Source organism: Lipophrys pholis, assembly GCF_963383615.2.
Source record: "Lipophrys pholis genome assembly, chromosome: 9".
NCBI classification, from domain to species: Eukaryota; Metazoa; Chordata; class Actinopteri; order Blenniiformes; family Blenniidae; genus Lipophrys; species Lipophrys pholis.
In genome coordinates, this window is record NC_137639.1 from 24,570,328 (window position 1) to 24,592,644 (window position 22,317).

Genomic DNA, 22,317 nt, shown 5'->3' on the forward strand with positions numbered 1-22,317 from the left:
ACAATTACAACGTTGTTAATGCTTTCCCACTCATTCTCTCCTCACACACACCAGAGGACACACGCCTCAACCAAAACCTACGCTTGTGATTTGAACTACACGAGATTATGCTCAACCTCTGTGAAAGACAGGTTGAAATTGGCAGCCAAACGTAGAGATAAAGCTTAATTCTGGCCACCAGTGTGCTTTTCTCCATGTTTGTATCAAGCTAAGCTCGATCATCTGACCTTTATTAGACACAGGAGGGGAAAACAAAAAAGCAAAGTAGAGGTTAAATTCCAGGTTTATGGCTCATATTTCCAGGTTGTGATGCAACACTGAAGCTCTTAAATATTCAGAGAGGGGAGAAAAAAAAAAGAGGCTCCAGGAAGAGAGTATACACACACTCCTCTGTGCACGAAGCAGTCGGGTGAACTTCAGCCGTTTTTCCATGTCTTTGCATGTTGTTGACAGAGGAGGCTGATGTGTGATCGCTGTCTGTCTCTCAACAGGAGACCGTTATAAGAAAAGTCGCCGCAGTCAAATGCGGCAAGTGGGAGACAACGTGAACCCGGCAGTGGCTCATTCATCACACATCAACAGTCAAGGTTGAAGGGAAAAAAGAAATTGATCAAAAAGTGTCGAGTGGGTTTTAGACGGGTTTCGGGGTAAACCATCCGGGCAGAGAAGTGGCGATCCGCGGTGTTTTAACGTCGAGTCGCATCGCATCTCCCGTTGCTTGGCTGCTTCTGTCAACAAGCGGCTCCCTCCGCCAGTCTCCCGATGAACCGACCAGGAAAAAAAACCTTGTCGGTACAACAAACCCACGCGCGGATATAGTCGCTTACCTTGAGTGACGGGTCACCTCAAGCCGCCGCCGTGGCGCAGGAGAGCCGCAGGAGAGCCGCGAGGCGCAAAACTGACGCCGAGACGTTTCAAAGTATCGCCGCTAAGTTAGCGGGCTAGCTAGCTTAGCGCGCTAGCGATGGGGGGGTGGAGGGGGAGGGGGATGGGGGGGGGGGGGAGTGATTCCCTCCGTGGCGTCGAGACAAACCGAGAAACACAAGCCGGGGAGGAGATGGTCGTCACGGCTGCGAGAGCACCGTGAGATGTCCAAATAAATAAATTTAAAAAAAAAAGACGGAATCAGGAGATAACATCCATTTGGGAAGTAGGGGGGGGTGAAGGAGGCGAGAGCCGGGGCGGGTCGACAGTGACGCTATGCGGGGAGAGCGTGCTCTCTCTCCGGGCGGACGTCCTCCCTGAGCCTCGGTGAGTCCGACTGACAGAGAGAGAGAGGGAGAGAGAGAGCGACTGCTGCTGATGTGAGGAGCAAACTGGCAGCATCGCTGCTCATCCCTCCCTTCATTAACCTCAACCCGGAAGAAAATACTACATCTCAACTCCACAAATAATTGCAATCGACTGTTTAGAGGGCCACGATCATCGTTTCATCTGTTCGTTAAGCATCCGCACAATCTGACATGTGTTGACCATAAGATCACCAAACGTGTGATCAGGGCCACGAAAGGTTCTCCTCACAGCCAAACTGTGACCTTGAACACCTCTAACACGTGGATATATTAGTTTCTTTTAAAAAGTCAACTTGATTTTATAACTGTCATCAAAGAGCATGTGTAAATGAACTTTACTCTTTAATAATCCGTAAAATCTTGTTTTAACTGGATGGAGCCACACGTGGACCCAAGCCTGCAGTAGAGATACACCTTGTAGTTTTGAAACAAATTAACCAGCCATTCTTGCACAGCAATTCCCCAAATTCAAAGTGTGATTTTGGCATATTATCCTACTATTATCTGCACAAATGTTTCCCCCTAATTGCAAAGAAGCTCAAGTATCTCATCTGTTATTAGTATGCCTACTCACATTCACGGTTCAGACATGAACGATCAGTGTGTATTCGTGGCACATTCAGGATTCAAGTCGAAGGGAACTTTATTCAGCTTTTCACATCGGAAGAGATCTTCATTTAGTCCCTACACTATTTCACAAGGCCCCAGGGAAGCTGCTCCCTCACACTTTCAGAAGAATTAGAGCCGTCACTTTCCCCACTAGCTTTATTTTCGGTGAGGCAAAAAACGGGTAAAAAGAAAAAAAAAGTCAAGAAAGTAAAGCGTTTTGTAAAAGAAAGTCGCACTGGTACAGTCAGAGGGGTGTTTTAAGACGGATGAATCAAATGTAGCAATACCCAAGAAAGAAAAATGGTTGTAATACAATAATATATACCAGGATAATTATCTGTCCATGTTGTGTGTTGCTTTATCCAGAGGGCTGGAGCACAATCCCAGCTGACAATAAGCAAAGATATGATACACCATGGACAGGTTTCCAGTTCATTACATGTCAGACTGAGAGAGACAGACAACCACACACACACACTCACATTTGCCTTTTGGCAATTTACAGTCACCAATTAAACTGAAATGCGTTTTTGCACTATAGAAGGAAATCGGAGTGCACTTGAAAATCCAAGCCCGCGAGCCCAAAAATGCAAAAACAGGGATTTTCTAGATGTGAAATGAGAATCGTGGCCACCAAAGGACCGCGGGACCCCTTGTTCAAGCATCACTCGCATTATAATTACCAAACAATGCAATAGCATCAGGTTAATTGAGTTTAATGAGATAACACACAACAAGAATATGAATGAGAGAAAGGATGATGGTAAATAAACACACTCAGGCGACAATATGAAAGGATGAAAGCAGTAGGTCTTTGCCTTTATTTGTCTTTATGGACCATAAAGTGATGTTAGAGCCTGCAGCCACATTTAGTGAATATGAGCATCTTTCACACTAGAAACAATTACTTGCAAAGAATGAAACTGTATTTAAAAAAAGGAAAGAAAGAAGAAAAAAAAAAAAACAGACCCACACACATCTGACATCACCAGCACTTGTTAAAACATGTCACCACACCCAGCTGTGAAATGGGGCTTGTGGTTATTTGAGGTATTATGGTAAACTCCCAGCTCACTTTAATAATGGTCTAAAAGTGAAAGAATGATCAAATTTCCCAATGAGTGGGTTTATTTTGTTTTAGCCAAAGAAACTAGTTGACAGCAACTCTGACCTTTCTGGCTGCTGATGTCTGTAATCCACTAAAGGTTAGTTTTACTTGTCATACTCTCAACTATTCATGAAAACCATTGAGAGCCTGCAGCATGCTCTGCTTGTAGCATACTGTTATACGTAAACTTATTGATAACTTATATGTAATTAAGCAGTCTCCACTGTCATTTGTATGTGTGACAGGGTTAAGACACTCTATTTTCATATTATTGCCCACAATTTATTTCAATTTCTTAGTTTTTTCGACAATTGGAACATTTGTGTCTTTGTCTTGAAACTCCTTCCGGTTTAATCGTGGGTGAACCTCTCAACAATACTTTGCCGTGAAGGCAGGTGATCTTGCCCTCTTAGAGTTTACTGTGTTCTAGCATTGTGACTTTGTGTTTATGAGTTTGTTTTTCAGCCTGAACTTCGATCGTGTCACATGCTGATGCATTCCCGTGTCAATTTAATTCATGTGGGGGTGAGCGTTGCCGTGAACGTCACCTTGAAGATTTATTTTTTGATTCACGCTGACAGACCAAGCCAGAAATCACGTCCAAAGATATAACTGATCTCTTCAAACATGATCCAGGCAACACAGCACTTGGTCCATATGTGTTTGATGTGTGCTTTTTCATTATTTAAACTAGCTTAATTCTCTTTAAAGTTTAGTTTAATGGAAATATTAGATATTAAAATGCAAAATAGAAGTCACTTCTGTATCATCCTTCTTCTTTCTATTTTGTCTGTAACTGGGTATACATGTCTAATTCTGCAGAATTTGTCTGTTTTTAATAAAAATTAACTTAGTGTTTTTGGTTTTAGCTCATAAATTATTAGCAGCAAAGTTTCATGATTGAATTAAAGGGAAATACTCAAGACATACTATATATTATTTATCCAATAGGAGGATATAGTACATACATTTTTCTTGAACCATTATTGGTTGCATTTTCAATAAAATACAACTTTGTGATGGAATATCTGCACATGAAGCACAAAGCACTGCCAATGTGAGCCGCTACAGGTCAACATGACAGAGGGTCATACATCTGAGAGTTTTTATGGGCCACTACTTGCAAACATACACAATCCATCCGACAAAATGACACCTGCGTTCGCTGCAGAGAGCTTGTCTTATATTGCTGTATATCGTGGGCAAAAATCTCAGAGTGAGAAAGGGGAAAAAGAAGAGAAACATGAATCTGTACCTTTTTCCTTCTACAAGGAAAAGGAGAAATGTTTACGACAAATGGGATACTCTCAGATACTAGAAGCCACAAATAAGATGTCAACAGTATTGCGAGCTGTTCTATCGAGGGAGTGTTTAGATGTCTTGACTCCAGGCGTAACCTTTTTTTGTCACAATTTATTACCAGAATAAGAGAAACCCTTTAGAGGGCTCAGACTGTGGCCGGTGCCAGACGGAGTCAGCTACCTGACTCACTGAGTTCATTACCTTCTGATGAGGAGCAATTTATTGTCCGTTCTTTCACTGGGAAGGTAGATACTGTTTCCGACTGCAGTTTCCAGGTGTGAAAGATTCACCGCATCCAATATATGACGCGCAAGATATGGTGTCCGTCCACTCTTTCCCCCGTGTTGCAAATGCAAATTGGATTGTGTCAGCATCACTGCCAAACTCATGTTTGGAGTTAATGAAGTCAGCGAGGAGCTGTGTCTCATTTTTATGACTCAACGTTCTACCTGCACAGACAGAAAACACTTTGCCTCAACTTGATGGCATTTGAATTGCAATACAGCCGCACTTCTAGGTCAGGTCGTGCAGAATGTATTCATGAGGTAAGATTTGGCATGAGGGGAATTAATATATATGCGATATGCACTGCCTATTTGCGTTCACCCCCCCAACAGGCTTGTATTAGTCATTGTACATTTGCAAAGGGATCTTGCACCCTTGAGTTTTTTGTTGTTGTTGGTGTTGTTGACCATAATTGTTTCTGTTGTTTGGTAATGACGACCCCGTGCCAACTTGGATAGAGCAAATCCATTTTTTTAGGCTTTGAATGCTTTAATATAATTCTGCAATTCCCTTTGAGTCATTGTTGAGAAATGAATGCAAATAAATGTAGTTTGAAGAACAAAACAGGGCGATAAAAACCCACGAAAACGCCCTTGAGCAACCATAATTTATATCAGACATAACTGGGATTTCAGGCTAACATAGAAAGACCTTGTTTGCTCCGCCCGGTTTCTATTGAGTGTACTGATTCAGTATATATTTTTTTCCCCTTGATTAGTTTCTTTCCTTATTATGGTTTGACATGTGCTAATCTAATTTCGACAACTGTAGCACCAACATCACATTAAGAAACATGCGGTTTTACTTTACAATATTTTCAGTGGACTCTCACAAACTCCCAAATACAAAACAGATGAACAACAGATGACATTGTTCTCTAGATTCACCGCACACACTCATGCATATTCAAATAATCATTCCATATTTACGAAACTCTATCTATAGGCAGGAATCAGGCAGCAGTCACATACTGGCATGCGTGCACACGTGAGCACTATCCATTCCGGTTACAAACATTGACACACATCCAGCACCAGTCAATGGCCTGCTGACACAGATCAATAGGCTTTGCTTTAGGCTGTGGCTTACATGTTTGCCTCCCGTACCACCCGGAGTCACTGGAGCAGAGAACTCCACCAGCTGGCTTACATAATGTGCTGTGAAATCACAAACCCCCTTCCAGAATATATGTGTGTTTCAACTGAAAATAAAATTACATTTGCTGGGAAAGGGGCTTTTTGTAATGACTGTACGGGTTCAGTCTGAACACAGAGGGTTGAGAACGACATGAAACAACTTGGCTTGCTTGACAGATGAACTCTGTGTGGCACTCAGGTGCGTCTGGACTTTAAGTTTAACTACAGCTGCTGCAAAAACCTTTTGCACTGGTATAGATGGTTCGAGTACTGGTTGAAATATCTACAGTTGGCTGTTTGTCGGAGATGGTGATGTGTTTATGAGGGATGTGGCCACAGGTCCAATGTCCCTCACTCACTGCACATAGTCATAACCAGAGCCATAAAACATTAATATCTGTTTGCTACTGAGCTTGAGCAGAGTCTCAAAATATACTTTATTCATGTAGCGAGCAACAGCGGTGGGCCAGCATTGAAAAATGGATGAGACATTTGGAAAAACCTTCTTCTGAACCAATGTTTCCCCTGTGAGTCTGGTCCTCTAGTCACCATGAGGACAATGGAGGCAAAGCAGCAGGAATGGTTCAGTGTGTGTGTGTGTGTGTGTATGTGCGTGCGTATGTGCGTGCGTGCGTGCGTGTCTCAGGTACTCCACTACAAAGCCTTAAATCAGCATCCTAGAGTTCACCAAGGTCCCCACAGCAGCTCAGAGGGCACAGTGTTGAATTGGGACGTGGTAGACCTTTATTGTGTGGGTTGGCTGAATACTGACAGGTTCTTCCCTGGTGGGCCACTGCAGACTGAAGGATTTGCTGGAGGCAGTTTCCCCTCAAAGGTGGCTGTGTGAAAACGCAGCGACTGAATGACAAGAGAGTAACCATGTACCTCCCAAGGCATCGCATTCTCCTCTAATCAACCAGCACATAACCAGAGGCCAACTCAGCCTGCAGATGTATTCTGACAGGTAAGCTTGTTTATGGCAACAACTTTATAGACTCCAGCAAGGGAAATTTTATCTCACTTCCACACTATCACAGATCAGGTCAGAGCATTTAGAGGTAGATTCAACTGTTTGGTTGCATTTTATCAAAAATATGCGAGGGAAAAAGTATTCATTTTCCCAGATATGGTTCTAATCTTTGCGACAGAGGGCATTAACAGGTTGCTTCAAAATTAGAAGAGACTGGAACTGTTTTATTGTGAGAGTAAATTGGATGTGACTTTCAATTTAAAGCAGTTGCCCTTTACTCCGCTCTGCAGCCAACAATGAATTTATTATTTAATCAATCCAATTTTATTTCCAAGGCGCCAAATACAACACAGTCATCCCAAGGCACTTTTACAGAGAAAAAAACAACAACTATTCCACATGAGCAAGCATTAAAACACCAACAGGAAGAAACCTGCAGGACTAGGCTTGGAGGTGGAGAAGTTCTGCTGTACTGGTTGGGGTGAGGAGATAGGAAGAGGAAAAAGGATAGGACGGACAGATTGTGGGTAAGGATTCAAACCCTGGTTTGGGTAGGGGGGTAGTGATTCTCTATTCAATTCAGCAGACATAGATCCACTCACTTTATTGGCTCTTGTATGGAATTTTGTAACAGCCAATACAGAAAACTACATCTACAAATTGTAAATTGTGTATAAAACAGTCAAAACAACAAATTAGATCCTTTGTAATGTTGTACAATATTATGCTTTTACGATTAGAGAGATTACAATGATAATCTAAACTATTCTATTTGAATAAAAATATCCGTTTTCAAGATCTAATCTTAGTATAAGACTTCAAACTTAGAACAAGTTGTAAGTTGTCACAGAGTGCATCTGTTTCATAGTGTTCTGAATGAAAGGCTCTGAATTATTTAATGTGTCTACTCTTGAGTCAAAATGCAGGTCATCTGAGGAAGCTTCTCAGTTTCTCCCAGACACAAGTAAATAATTCGTACCCTCTTGGTGGAGTGACTTTTTCATGGTTGATATCATGGCTATCTTTAGGGACGATCAACTGACCGTTGGAGACAGCGAGTTGAAGAATCGCTCCGATATGCTGGGAGGTAAAGTTGCTGCTCATGAAATTGTAGTCTGGCAGAGGTCCACTTACAAAAAGGTAAATAGCATAGGAAAGATATGTAACTCATAAAATACTTTGAAATACCACAACTTTAAGTTATAATGCAGACATTTCAATAAACTGAATTATTTATACAGATTTATTTGGTTATAGTTCATGGTGTGGATAGTATGAATTACATATTAGTGTGCGAGTCTGGAAGTTTGTCATTTTAGTTTCCATCGCTATCAAGATGAATCCTGTAATATCATGTACAAAATAATATTTCTAAGCTTCAAATAGGTGATTTAAGGCTGATGACATCTTAATAAGTGCTAAAGAGGACAAACACTGCCTGTTGGTATGATAACGTAAGTTTTGTTTCGAAACATGACACGTTGGATTCTTCTATTGTGTGTTTTATAATGATTTATAGTGTTCAGAATCTATTTAAAAAAACAAGTTTTAAACAAGTTAACGTGTATTTATAGCAGGGTCTTCATGTAAGATTGTAGTTAACTAACAATGTGTTGTCAACCTGTTTCCACGTTGGAGGAATATAATTGGTCTTTGATGACACTGAAAAGAAAAAAAGTTATGTCAGCATCAGTCCACCGACAGAAAGGCCTGCTTCACGTCACGTTGAAATGGGAAGTAGTTCATCTGGTAAACTAGTAAGGATATTTTCACACAATCTGAACCTCAAATCCAACGCCGCCTCAAAGATTTTGAACGAATGAGGAAAAATCCTGTATTATACACTTCATATTGTTGTTAAATTCTGTTCCAACTTACATCATTAAGATGACAGGAGAATTTCTTTGTGTTGAAAACATGGGAGGAATGGTGTAAAATAATGAACTTGAACCAGGAAACAGATTCCAGTAATATTATCCTCCTTTTACTATTAAAAGCTGCACAGTTTTTTATTGGCTTTTTGTGTCCAGGTATTTATCCCCCCAAAACACAAGGTGGCAGCAATATTGTACTGCAGGCATTTAGTCATATATATTGTGTATGTTTACATTGGTTTCAGTAGTGCTATCTCCAATAATAAATATAAAATAGTATTACATCTTATTCATTTGCATTGTTCACATGACTCAAGTTGGCTTAAAATACATTAAAGGTTTATATGTTTTTGATCCTATTCTCATATTTACTGAGCTCCGATGTGTTGAACTAATGCATTTCTAAGCCTCTTTTGAGGCATTTAGAATTTGCATAAAACATAGACTAGCAAATTAGATTATCCACTGACTTGATCAACATGGATTGATAAAGAGAGATTTATCAGAGTGTCCATTCGCTTGTGTGTTTGCGCTTATAGGCTCTATAATGTAAACAGTTTCATCGCAGGAAGGCCACATCAAAATGGTAATCGGTTTGTGGTTGCACGGTGATGGAAAGAAACAGGACACAACCCTGGAGGAAAGAAGAAAAGGAGGCACTATGATGTGAAACTATTCTAATAATAATTTGCTACAGATTTACAGATAAGTTCAGACAGTTTTATTTTGATTTCCTTCTGATATTTAAGAAACTTCAACAATTAAAATCATTCAAAACAAATTAAAGTAATTTAAATCCAATAATAAAAATGAGTAGGATTATAAAATCACTAACAGCTTTCCATGCTTATTGTAGTTGATCATATTTGGAAAATGCAGACCTCTCAACCCCAGGTTTTTCCTCTTGCATTGCACCCCTGAAGCTCTCTGGTGCCCCCCGGCGGAAGAATTCCGCTACATTTGAGAGCCACTGGTTCAGTATCAAATGTGTAGCAGGTGGAGGTAGAAACCCTGCTGAAATATCTACAGCAGCAGGTCAACAAATTGAAATCAACACCGTAGACCAGGAGTGTGCAGTCTTTACCACCAAAATAGAACATTTCCACTAAGCATTGAGTTGCAAAACATATGTAAATCATAAGAGAGCAGACCCTATAAACCTTTCTACATAATTATGCTCGACCAAACGGACGTTTTTCTTGCATGCATTGGATTAAACCAGTTTAATGAAGCACAGTTGACATTCCGGTGTTGTTTTAGCTGTTAAATTATTTCCACATGCTGAATTGAACCCTCATTTTGTTCCAACACGTTTCCTATTTCTTTTACATATCAATTGTTAGGTTAGCATCATTTGATAAAATATTGAAACATGGTTAACTGAGTAATCTTAAAAAAAAAATTGCAGCCTTTTAGAAGTATATAAATATATTGCAGCCTTTTACCATCTGTAATAATAAAATTAATAAATCCAAACCTAATGTACAAACACCTGTCTAGCCATATATACTTATATCTGTGGTCATCTGACTGCATAGCTCTTCTCTGTAAATCGTGTTTTCCTGTCAATTCAATTTTCCATGCTTATACATAAGCCTTGTACTATTTTTTTTAATTTAATTGTTTAATGTTGATTCTGCCTTATTTGGTATTTTAATCATTAAATTTACAAAATAACGGAGGAAAAATTAAGAATACTATAAATTTATGAATTAATTCAATTAAATCTTCACACATGATTCTAGGTATCGTTTATAATTTTTAGTCAACCTATCGCGTTCCAGAACGGAAGTGAATCAGTTCCACTTCCGGGTCGACCTGCGTTTACACTCTCAATGGCAGAAAGCTAAAGCTAACTGTCGAGAGAATTGTCTGCAGATAATTTATACTTACAGTGTCCGTCACAACAAATGGCATCTCAGATCCCGGTCACCGTGAGGACGCAGCCTCCGGCCACCAGCCCTTCGGCTCTGCGGGGGAAGAAACGTCCGGTTAGTCCGGCGGTGTGTGTCGTCCAGCAGGCCGCCGGGAGCAGCAGCAGCAGCGGCGGCGGCAAGAAGAAGAAAGGAGCGGTGGTCGTGATGCAGACCACGACACAGGTACAGGTGGATGCACACTGCCTCACTCTCCTGATTACTGCTGGAACTCTGCGACATTGCACAGACTCTCCCGCAACTTTAAAATGATCTAGTTAACTGTAAAGCTTAATAAACGCCTTAAATACAGTGACGCTCACATTCCTGATCCAATAAGACACTTTTTTATCTACCTCTAAAAAGAAACCACGCTGCCATAGTTTTTATCCCCTTATATGTATGCCTAATCTCACTTCTTTAAATCTCAAGTCATCTGGCATTTTTCTGTGTCCACTACTGTTCCATCTTGTTTATGTATTTGTTTTCAATAGGCTGGATTATTACAAAGGTGTGTTTACATGTGCTAGTAAGAAATGTGAAGCTCATCCAGAGTCCTCACCAACACAAAGAGGTTGCAGTATGTTACACCTGAGCTTCAATCTGCACCGGCTGCCTGTGAGTTAAAGGATCCACTTCAAGGTCTTACTTCTGGAATGGTCTCAGGTCTTTCTACATCTCAGATTTACTTGTTGAATATAAAAACTTCCAGACCTCTGAGGTCCTCAGGAAGAGGTTTACTAAGTGTTCCCAGAGTCAGAGGAAACAAGACGAAGCAGCTTTAAGTTCCTACAATCCTCTCCTGTGGAACAAATTTCCCAAACACCTGAGGACCGCTGACACGCTCACTCCTTTGAAATAAGGCCTTAAAACACTTATTATTTTCTCAGGCTTTCCATTAAACAATACATTTTAATTTTATTACCTTTATCTTAATAAAGTTTGCACTTTAATTATTATGCTTTTCATATGGCCTTGTTTTAATGTATTTCCTTTATTTCCTCGTAGTGCACTATGAACTGCCTTGTGTGCGATTGGTGCTATGTAAATAAATGTACTTTGGTTTGCTTTACTGCAGTACTAGATGGGCTATATATAATGATCCACAATAGGTAACTTATTGTTTTATAAATTAAGCATATCGGTTGCTCAATATGGGTAAAAACACAGATATTGCAACACAGGGACATTTTATAGAGTCTCCGATAAATAGGATTCTTTCATTTTAGACACACACCGGTAAATTGGTAAAAAACTTAAGAAAACAAGGTTATATTTCATTAAGTAAGTTGTCCTGAAGAAGAAACATCTTCAGCGTAATGCTCTTGGAAAAACCAAGAAGCATGAATTTTCTTTTTACAACGGGCTGCAGAAAGGTTGTAACATGATGTGTACGAGTCGATATCCCTAATGGACCACAAACCTCCTGAGAGGGGCTTTTTTTGTTGTTGCTAGAACACGTTGTTCTGTGTATGCTGATACACGAAACTGCAGTCCTGTAATGTATTTTATAGCACAATGTCTAAAACTAACTACAATGACTCTGCACATATTGCCCGGCACAATCATATCAAATGTTTGTGTGCAGAACGGTATGATCAGTATTGCAGGACGGCCAAAAAGCACAAAAAAACGTGTCACACCGATCACAAAGATATGATGTATTATAATCTCTAATCTTTCTGGTCTCAGTGGAGGAACAGTCAACGATATTGCTTTACATCGATTAATGCTGTACAAGTAATTTCTCAATTGTAAGGTTGCAGGCTCAATCCCCTCATCTCCTCCAGTTCATATGTCAAAGTGCTCTTGAGCAAGATAGTGAACCCAAATTTTTTCAACGGATAGATTGAGCACATTGTGTGGCGGCTGTCACATTTGGTGTGTGGGAATGTGTTTAAAAAGCAGCGCAAAAGTGCAGCATAAATGAAATCCATGTAACTCACATATGCTTGTTAAAAACCATTAGAACAAAAAAAAAATTAATCTCTAATCGAGGTGTTTCTGCAGATTGCCGCAGTGGAGACAGTGGTTGAGGTGAAGTCGGCCGCATCGACCGACAGCGTCCCAACCACGGCAACAGAAGCAAAGCCTCCACCGTTTAAAGACGCCACATTTATGGTGAGTGAATCTGACCGCCCCAATGTCACTTCATCTATTGGTACTCGCTCCATTTTCGTATAAATTTTTTTTTCTCCCCTCTCTCATGATTAATTGTGCAGCATTCTGGGATTGGTGGAGCAGCAGCAGGCAAAAAGAACAGGACCTGGAAAAACCTCAAGCAGATCCTGGCGTTGGAGCGCACTTTACCCTGGAAACTCCACGACCCAAACTGTGAGTTTTGCTTTGTTTGTTTTATTCCTGTTTTGTTTACTCTAAATAAGCAATTCTAAGCAGTGCAAAAATCCTCATGGGTTTTTTTTTTTTTTGCCCTAAAAGTACATAAAAGCCTCCATCATATAAATGGAAAGTACAATTTCAAGAAAGAAATATCAAGAAATATTTTTTTATCATCAAATTACCTCCTTTTCTCTTCTGGTAAAGTGATAAACAATGTCTTATGAGTCATCCTGCTGATGTGAATTTTCATTTATTCTGCATGCAATAGAAATAGAGTGTGTCTCTATTGCAGCACCTGGAGCAACTGCTTCAGATAATAGCTGTGACGGTTTAACTGACACTGCGTCAGCCAACGTCAAACAACTGAAATACGTAATCATCCAGTAGTCAGCCATGTTACAGGATTTTAAATGATTTTATTCTTATGAAACTAAATTTCTATAATATTATTTGGTGTCGGTTAAATCAAGTTTTTGACCTATTTTTAGGTCATTATGCTTCAACTGTTTTGCTCATGCGTTATTTGCAGTCTGCTCTATTTTAACTGTTGCCGGAATGTTAAACCGTTAATGACTAAGATTGTAGCCCAACAGCACCAACAGCATGTACCGGTAAGATAAATAACTAGATGAGCATCGCATTTGTGGAGCTTCCGGATCGATGTTTGTCATTGAGACAGAGTGAGTTGACTCGGCTTCGACTCAATGCTCCCTTTGAAATTCTAAAAATCCAAAATGCTATTGCAGACTCGTTCCTGTGTTTTATTAGTCTTTGACATGAACCATTGTGAATGTTTTCTGTGTCTGTTGTAAATATGGACAAGGCAATAAGTGAAGAAACTGCTGCTTATCATCTTGTTGCATTTGAGTCATTTTGATGTATCAAACACAATGACTCTGCCTTATGCGGTCAGATTATGCGAGACATGTTCATTTTTTTTCGGTAGAGTGAAAATTATGGATGTGGTGTCAGGATAAAAGAAAGTCATTTTCTTTAAAGTAAACAGTTTAAATTTTCATTGCAAAACAACCGTCAGAAAACTGCTGATCACAAGATAACCAGCTGTGTGTGCAGCCCAGTCTGTCTTGTAATAAAAGATTGTGCCACAAGGTGATGTTGTGAGTCATTCTAACACTCCTTCAGCACAAGATTGACACTAAATAGAAAACCCAATATGAGAAGCGCTATAGAGCTGAAGTTCTTGGCAAACAATGCTAAACTAACAAAGCTTCCACCCTGAGCCCAAAAGTGGTATAACCTTAAATAACATTAATAGTTAGTAGAATATTTAGCAGAACTTATGCCAGAGTGAATGAATTCCCATCTATTAGTTATCCCCAAGGAACAGCCTTGTTGTGTTGGTGTTTAAAGCAGTGCCTATATGGCGATATATATCAGTGGGCTGAGGAAAGATTAAGACGGACGATATAGGTGATGTGTGAAAGAAAAAAAAGCAATAACGATGCATTTGTAAGCATCAGTTTCCTGTGTTCTTAGACTACAGCATTGATGCTCCTCCCTCCCTGAAGCCTGCCAAGAAATACTCCGACATCTCTGGACTCCCGGTGAGTGAGCACTGAGCAGTTTGCTTAAAAAAATTAGGGGGAAAAAAAAAGAAAACCCTATTTCCGCCACGTCTTTGAAGAAGACTGAGAAAGAAATCTTGTTTTTCCTCAGGCGAACTACACAGACCCTCAGACGAAGCTCCGCTTCACATCAACCGAGGAGTTCGCCTACATCCGTCTCCTCCCCACTGACGTCGTTACGGGCTACCTGGCCCTTCGAAAGGCAACGTGCATCGTGCCCTGAGAGCAGAGCCAGGCTTAAAAAACATGAACCAAACTCCTAATGGAGGGTTTTGGGATGACACAGTCCTGCTCACGCTGCTGAACATTTACAGTGCTTTTATCAAGAAGGCAGTTGGAGTCGCGATCGTCACTGTGTGACGAAATTAATTTTATTTAATTTTTTTTGGTCATTTTGAAGGAATACCGTGATTTTATTTTAGTTCTGGGACCCTCTTGTAGAGGCACCTGAGCTCGCCTGAGAATTTGTCGAGATTTGATTTGCAAATGCCAAAGAAAACCATAAGAAACTTTTGACAACATCAAGCAGAACTGGTAAACTGCTATCTTGAGAGGTCTTGCTCTCATATATTGTTTTTGTCAGACATGTTTCCAACAGTTTTGCCAGTCGGTGGATTCCATATTGTTCTAGATGATGTCGATAACATCCATTTCCCATTGCTCCATTAAAAATCTGCTAATTATTTTTACTAATGCCTAATTGTTGAAGTCTCCACATGCCTGATGTCATTTTCACATGCTGGAGGAAGCCTTCCCACATTCCCCAAGAACGTATTCTGAAGCTTGAGATGTTTTTGCCAACCCACTGAAGGCAAACCCTTAAATTTCAAACCCCACGGAGAAGCAATCCTCTCTACATTGTGGTGTGTCACTGTGTAGAAAATGTGTCTCCTGTTGTGTAAGTCCAGTCTGGCTGTGGGAGAGACAAGTTGTCAGCGAGTTTGCCAAGCTGTTGGAAGGATCCTGTTAGTTTTCTACTGACTGTCAGCTACTTTTATCTAAAGTGCCCATTAAAACCAGCTTGAAGTTATTTGATCCCTCCATCTGTGCGTTTCAGCGAGGAATGGTGACGGATCAAAAACATGAAACAACCTGTAAGCGCACTTGTCAGACATTAATATCAACACTTGACAATGACAGCTGCGCTTAAAAAAATAAACATAAAATCCACACCAGCTTCCTGTACACTCATTCTTTGAAAACAGTGGATCCCAAATGGAAGTCTGGGGAGGCTTCACCTGCTTGCTTCGCTGAAATGTTTTAGCAAACAGAAATTGGAGAGTGAGTCTGCAGCTTTAGGCAACCTGGGCTGAGAATCACCAGTTGAGCCAGATTTTAGGGCGTATAAAGCGCTCAGAATAATTTTAAAGAAATATATAAAAAAAAAAAAAGGACAGAAACCCTTAATCTTAGAACTCCGAACTGTCATCATCTATCAGTATAGTGAGACGGGCTCAATAATCTAAACATGCCTTTAATTGTTTGCTCAGGCTCTGTATAAGAACACCTCTCTCAGTCGCCTCTTGTTTGCACGAGATCTTTCAGTCTTTGAAGTACTAAACAAACAGCAAGCTTGCCAATAAAAACGGATGAGGAGGTAATGTGTTTGCACATACAGATAAGGCTGGTCTTGTATTTATATTTGCTTATTATAATATCACCAGACCAAGAAACGACAATGAACAAGGAAACACATGTTGAGATTTCCCCCAGAAACCATCCATACAAATAAGTCATGAGTGTTTGCACTGGGTGACATGTTCCGGAAATACAGGAGCTATTGGTATTTCTGCAAATGATGGCTCTTACTCATGGCTGAGTGTTGCTCATTGCGGATCTGTACTCCGGTGAAGCTGATGGAGGCAGTATAGTATATCCATGAGAGTCGGAGCAGCATTTCCATTCCTGCTGTGGCATCAAAACCTCAACGTGGTGATTAATGAACAGCGTCAGGGCTTTCTACTACCCAAGCACACGGCCCAGTCGAGTGTGTCTGTGTGCTAGTGCAAGCAAGTGTTTGTGTGTGTGTGTGTGTGTGTGTGTGTGCGCTGTTTCATTTTGGGGTATAGTTGCTGTGATTTATATCTGGAAAAGTAGAATTAGGTCATCTTTAGGTTGTCATAGAGTTATTATAGGTTATTAGTCCGAAACCTCAAAACGGATAAGTCACAATATTTGTATCGACGTCTAAATATGAACATGGATATCTTACAGTTCATTATTTGCAGCTGTGATTTGTTCCACGTTTCAAAAGCATTTGCTGTCGTACATCTTGTCTCCACCTGGAGGCGACAGAGTCCTGCTCATTCTGCCAGCGAACGTTGCAGAGTTGTTTTTTTTTTTGGCCTGAGCCCCGCAGTGAGCCGGTGAGGTCACAACGCTGTGTCCATTTCAGTGTCATTTATCAACTTCAAACAGCTGCAAGGAATCATAATCAATAGTGTTTAGACTTCTAATTACATATTCATGTGTTGAGGAATATTAATATCTGTTGAAGAGTCAATATAAATCAAGGATAAAGTACTCTATCAAGTCATCGTCTATGAAGGAAGGCAATCAAAGGTTAAATACATGCATATCTACAAGTAGTTTAGGATCACAGATTTACCTCAGATGCATATCTTGCTGTTGCTCAAACACATCGATGATGTGCAGGTGGAGACACACCGCCTTTAGTGCATGAAAACAAGTTTATTAAAATAAACACCGGTATCGAGCAGGTTTGCCTGGGAGACAACTCGCAGCCAAAAAGAGTCTCTCTTCGAATCACGGCCAAGTCTTTTTTATAGGCTTATGCATGGATATCAACGCACATATCCACACATATAGTTCCCATCAGCAGTAAGACCCCAATTCTATAAACAGGAAAGAGCTGCGCCCCACTCCACTGAGTGTATGAGAAGTAACACAAGAATGGATAACATGCACACAGAGAGGCCCCGGCTCAGACTTGAACTGAGGACACAGGAGGAGTGTTAGTCTCTACGCTGTTGTGTGGATTCATGCTTACCCAGTCGTTGATAAACTACCATAAAGCAAGGATAAATTCTAGTATAACACTGTCATTAAAGTCGAGCTGACGCACATATTTGTGGCTGACAGCCGTGCACACACGATCCACGACAAACTACTTGAAAACATGAGTCTGCTGATTCAAACAGGCTGATGAAAATCATTGCTAATTTCAGTACGGGCACGGAAATGGATGTAAGCAATTTGGAACTACAGCTCGTTCATATAATAACCATCATCAGGAAATTGATTATGATGTGTATGAGAAAGGCTCATCTTGTTTCCATGGAGGATTTGGCACCTGCTGCGTTGCACAAGTTGCTTGTTTTAAGGAAACACGACACACAGACTGACATGACATTGATGTGCGAGTTAATTCTGTTGTCTGGTGTTTACTTTGTTCAACCTCTGCAGTTTTCCATCACACCGAGGAGACATAAACTGATGGCCTTATAACCAACAAATCTGCAGTTTTATCAGTCCCAATCTAATGACATCTGGGATGTATAAAACTTAAATTCGACTTTCACCTGAATCACTTCACCTCAAGACTAACGAGGAATCAGATCAGAACTTCTGGTTCCCTCAGATCAACTTATCACATAGAGTCAACGTGCCACCACAGCCACAAGTCACTCAAGGTTTTCACTGCAACAAGAGAGAGCTGTTGTTAGAGGCTCTATCCCATTACTCATCGGACATGTCTTACTTCTTAAAGTATAGCAGAAAAATTCATGAGAGCTACCCTCAAATGTCAGCTCAGAGAAATGAACTACCAGCTCTGGTAGGCTGATCAATAGACCAGCACTGGTGCCTGCTGAGCCAGCAGGGGAACTTTCATATCTATGTTTTTGACCTATCGGAACTGCAAAAGAAGCATTGAAAACTTTTTATTTGCTTCTTGTTAACAAAGAGATAACAATGCGAGTCACTTTGGCTTTTGTTCACCATTGAAATTGTTCTGGTTCGAGCAGCTGAAGTCCACTGTTGATTGTGTTTTCATGTCTGTGCTGCGTCTCCTTGACTGGTTCACTGAACAAAGTCAGTAATTAACTTAAAACAAAACAAAACCGGGTTTTAAGATTTGCAAGTCGATTTATCCGTTATCTTCATTATTGCTCTCTGCAGACAATGATCCGGCACATAGACTCACCAAATGCAGGCGAGTTGGAGGTAAATGTTTACAGTGGCGTGCTCTTTAGATAGTTAAAGAGTGAAAAAAAACCTCCCTAAAAAGCAACTCTCGCACCAGCCACATTCACTCAACAAAGACGAAGGTGAAAAATGGGAGCGATAGACGTCATTGTTAGTGATGGGAGAGGTGATGCTGAAATCTAAATCAACTTCCAAACAACAGCTGGGACCAACCTGCCTGCAGATGACACACAAAGCCTGTTCGTATAGCGCTGCACGTTTCTGAGCTGGTATTCAAAACGCAACAGAAAATGATTCTCCCAGAGGACCATACTTGCAAATGCAATATTCCATTTCTGTCGCCTCTTTATGGATTTCCTTTACCAAGGCCTGCTTCTGATTTATAATTCACTTTGTTTGAACTTGGCCAGGAAGCGTAGACTTGATTCCTTCTTTCTTGAACAAAACCCAGATGATTGGTGGATTAAAAATGTAATGTTACTCACGAATTCAAACCTAAACACTCGTATATCAGCTGATCAGTCACTTGCATCGACTGGACAGATATTATAACCACTTACTGATTATCCCACCCGAGATATAAATACACAGTGTAGAGTTTGTGATCTATGTATTATTAAGAGTGATCTCCACAATATGAGACACTGTGGCCATAATGTTGAAGCTGAGGAGTGTACAAAACACAGAACAGCCAATGAGCGTCCATCCATCTTCTATATCATGTAATCCTGTTCAGGGTCATGGGGCGCTTGAGTCACTCCCAGCTGACTATGGTCGAGGGCGGCAAACACCCTGGACCTGGACAGGTCGCCAATCCATCACAGGACAAACATAGAGACAGACAATCACACACACTGGCACTTAGGGGCAATTTGGGGTCATCAGTTAACCTCACATGCAAGTGTTTGGACTGTTACTACAGTAACTCACCATGTCCCACTGTAGCTGCCAATGAACAGTGATGTGTTCTTTTATTTTTTATTTTCTTCAGTGAAGTATGGATTACTCAACTTGATCAAGTTAGTTTTATAATTTAAAGATTATCATTCCAAAGTATATTGTAGCATATGTAAAAAAAAAAAATCTGAGAATGATATTTACATCCACACACAGAGGCTTGTGCTCTATCTTCAGATTTGGATTTAATCTTTATACGATTGCAGATGAGCTGATAATAATCTAAAGTTCAAACTATAGACGTACAGTCTATGTTCTGCAAATGACATACATGTTTATAAATTGAATTGATTTAATTCTATTTACCCGTTTTGCAAAATAATCAAATTTTCTTTTCTCGCCGTGAATTTGAAAGATAAGCAACCAGGGAACAAATGTTTTAAAACTTTAGTTCCGTTTTTGTGTTTTCAAATCCTATCCCACCTGCACGGTGGTGTACTGGGTAGCGCCTCTGCCTCACAGTGGGAATATCCTTGAGTCCAGTGAGGGCCCTTCTGTGTAGTTATCCCATGTTCTCTCGATACCTAGATGGGTTTTCTCTGGGAGGTCCAGTTTCCTTCCACAGCCCCAACCCCAAAGTTAACTTGTCACTCTGAAATTGTTTTGGCGGGCCTTTGCCAAAAAGTAAATTGGAATCAGCTAAACACTCTGAAACCCTGTTTTGAGAAACACAGTATGGATGGATCGTATTAAAGAGTGAACTTTAAACTGGTCAATGTATTTCATTTCTGGTAAAGCTAAGCTGAGAAAGAACAAAAGGTCCGTTTCTATAAACTTTTCCTTTAAAGGTTTCCCTTTTCTCATTACTGTCTTACTGGACCAAGCAACTGCATTTATATGGCATTTCTCCTGCGCTCCTCTATTTCCTCTCACATCATTACAATACAATGTGCATTTGCCTTTAATCGCCTCTTGTAACTACATTTGTTCTCGTTCTTAGCTTTGGTTTGAGAAGCCGTTGCCCTTCAGTCCCCTCGAGCTGTGCTTTGTCACTGCTTATGTGCTTCGTCACTGTCTTAACAGGGACAAACCACAGAAAAACTGATTTTCAAGCTGTAACAGATCGTGCCGTCGCTGCCCACACGGTGACACACTTTCATGGTTCATTTAGCCACGAAAAAGCACTGATCGCTGCCTCAAGGAGGCCCGCGGCCGCGTCAGTTATTCTTCTTACCCTTGTTTGAATGCAGCCGGAGTGAATGCGATGAGTTACCAGTTGTTATTGGACTGTGGAGGTCAAACCGCAAAGTGTCATCAGATAGCTAATCAACTCATTCAGATATCATTACACTGGGATAAATCCCTGTTAATCCCACCGAAGATTCAATCAGTGTTCCCTCGCAGGTCAACTTGTTCCTCTCAGTGTGTATGTGCGCTCACATGTGGGCATGAGGGACACAGGGAAAGGTAATTCTTCATGTTGATAGACAATGATTGTCCTTCAATGAGCCACATTCGCAGTCTCCTCTCCATTCTGCTCTTCATTTTCCTGCCTTGTCTGCTCCTATCTCTCTGCTGCTTCATTCTCGCTTTGGTCTCTGATTGATAAGACATCCTTCAACCCCTTTTTAAAAAAAACAAAACTTTCATGGAATATCTATCTACTTACTTACTTACTTACATGTCTGTCTGTCTGTCTGTCTGTCTGTCTGTCTGTCTGTCTGTCTGTCTGTCTGTCTGTCTGTCTGTCTGTCTGTCTGTCTGTCTGTCTGTCTGTCTGTCTGTCTGTCTGTCTGTCTATCTATCTATCTATCTATCTATCTATCTATCTATCTATCTATCTATCTATCTATCTATCTATCTATCTATCTATCTATCTATCTATCTATCTATCTATCTATCTATCTATCTATCTATCTATCTATCTATCTATCTATCTATCTATCTATCTATCTATTCATCCATCTTGCCCCTCTGTGTTGCTCCGATTAGCTCCATCCATCGCATTCAGGTGAATAAAGTGTCATCGGATGGAGAGAAAGGTAATAGGAGGGATGTGACCCTGCAACCTTCTCTGCGACAGATGGAACCAATCTCACCAATCCGAGACAGACCATCTATTCATACCCACCCACCACGGTGTGTGGTGTCTATGTGTGTGTGTGTGTGTGTGTTGTGTGTGTAATGATAGTGCCCATCCATTCACACCGCTGCCCGTAATGCAACCCAATGCCTTGCTGTGCTTAAAAGCTATTACATGTCAAGGCTAAATTTGTGTGCTTTCAGGTGTGTGCGCGCGTGTGTGTGTGTGTGTGTGTGTCTCAGAAATGATATTTTATCAGCAGCTCAGCACCAAGAGCCAATCGGCTGACTGATGGCTGTTGTATGAATTTGAGTCGTCCACTAGAAAAATAATCTCCTGTGACTTTGACTCTGTCTCTTTTGAACGATTTGGAGAACTTCACACAAAAATCATTGACACAATCTATTGAAAAAAAAAAAATACAAATAAAACATGAACCGAAGCAGCAAACTCAAAGTTTTATAGTTGTATCACAAAAAGAAAACAAGTGCTGCAAAATGAAAAAACAAAACGCCAGACTGTAAAATTGTCTATTTTGTATCAGCAGGGAGAAGCTTGTATTGATGCTGCAGAAGCTTTATGAGACACAAAGTCTCCAATAACTATTCCCCTTACTCACTCTGATACACACACACGCACACACACACACACATTCCCATTTACTGCATGTCTCTTTGCTATATCCATACACTGGATACACCACCACTGAGAGGGGGAAGAGATAATTGCATTGACTTTAAAAGTAAAACAACAGT

At 40.5% G+C, this 22,317-nt stretch overlaps 2 protein-coding genes across 3 annotated transcripts in view; one reads left to right on the top strand and one right to left on the bottom strand.

Annotated features, from left to right (window-relative positions):
- The window catches only part of galnt1 (UDP-N-acetyl-alpha-D-galactosamine:polypeptide N-acetylgalactosaminyltransferase 1), a 44,091-nt gene extending 43,127 nt beyond the window's left edge, over positions 1-964 (bottom strand). Inside the window, exon 1 of the mRNA XM_080470653.1 lies at positions 828-964. The gene's annotated coding sequence lies outside the window, so the exon portion shown is untranslated. The remainder of the gene's footprint in view (positions 1-827) is intronic.
- A 9,416-nt stretch (positions 965-10,380) lies between these two features.
- On the top strand, positions 10,381-16,035 carry ino80c (INO80 complex subunit C). Of its 2 annotated transcripts, none has more exons than XM_080471699.1 (5): positions 10,381-10,675; positions 12,500-12,610; positions 12,712-12,823; positions 14,327-14,394; positions 14,507-16,035. In XM_080471699.1, the coding sequence occupies exons 1-5, from the start codon at positions 10,487-10,489 to the stop codon at positions 14,636-14,638; spliced, it is 612 nt and encodes a 203-aa protein (XP_080327825.1). In that variant the 5' UTR covers positions 10,381-10,486; the 3' UTR covers positions 14,639-16,035. The 2 variants fall into 2 exon arrangements, with proteins under 2 accessions (XP_080327825.1, XP_080327824.1); XM_080471698.1 differs by having other exon boundaries at positions 10,387-10,681; positions 14,507-16,031.
- The last annotated feature ends 6,282 nt before the right edge of the window (positions 16,036-22,317 follow it).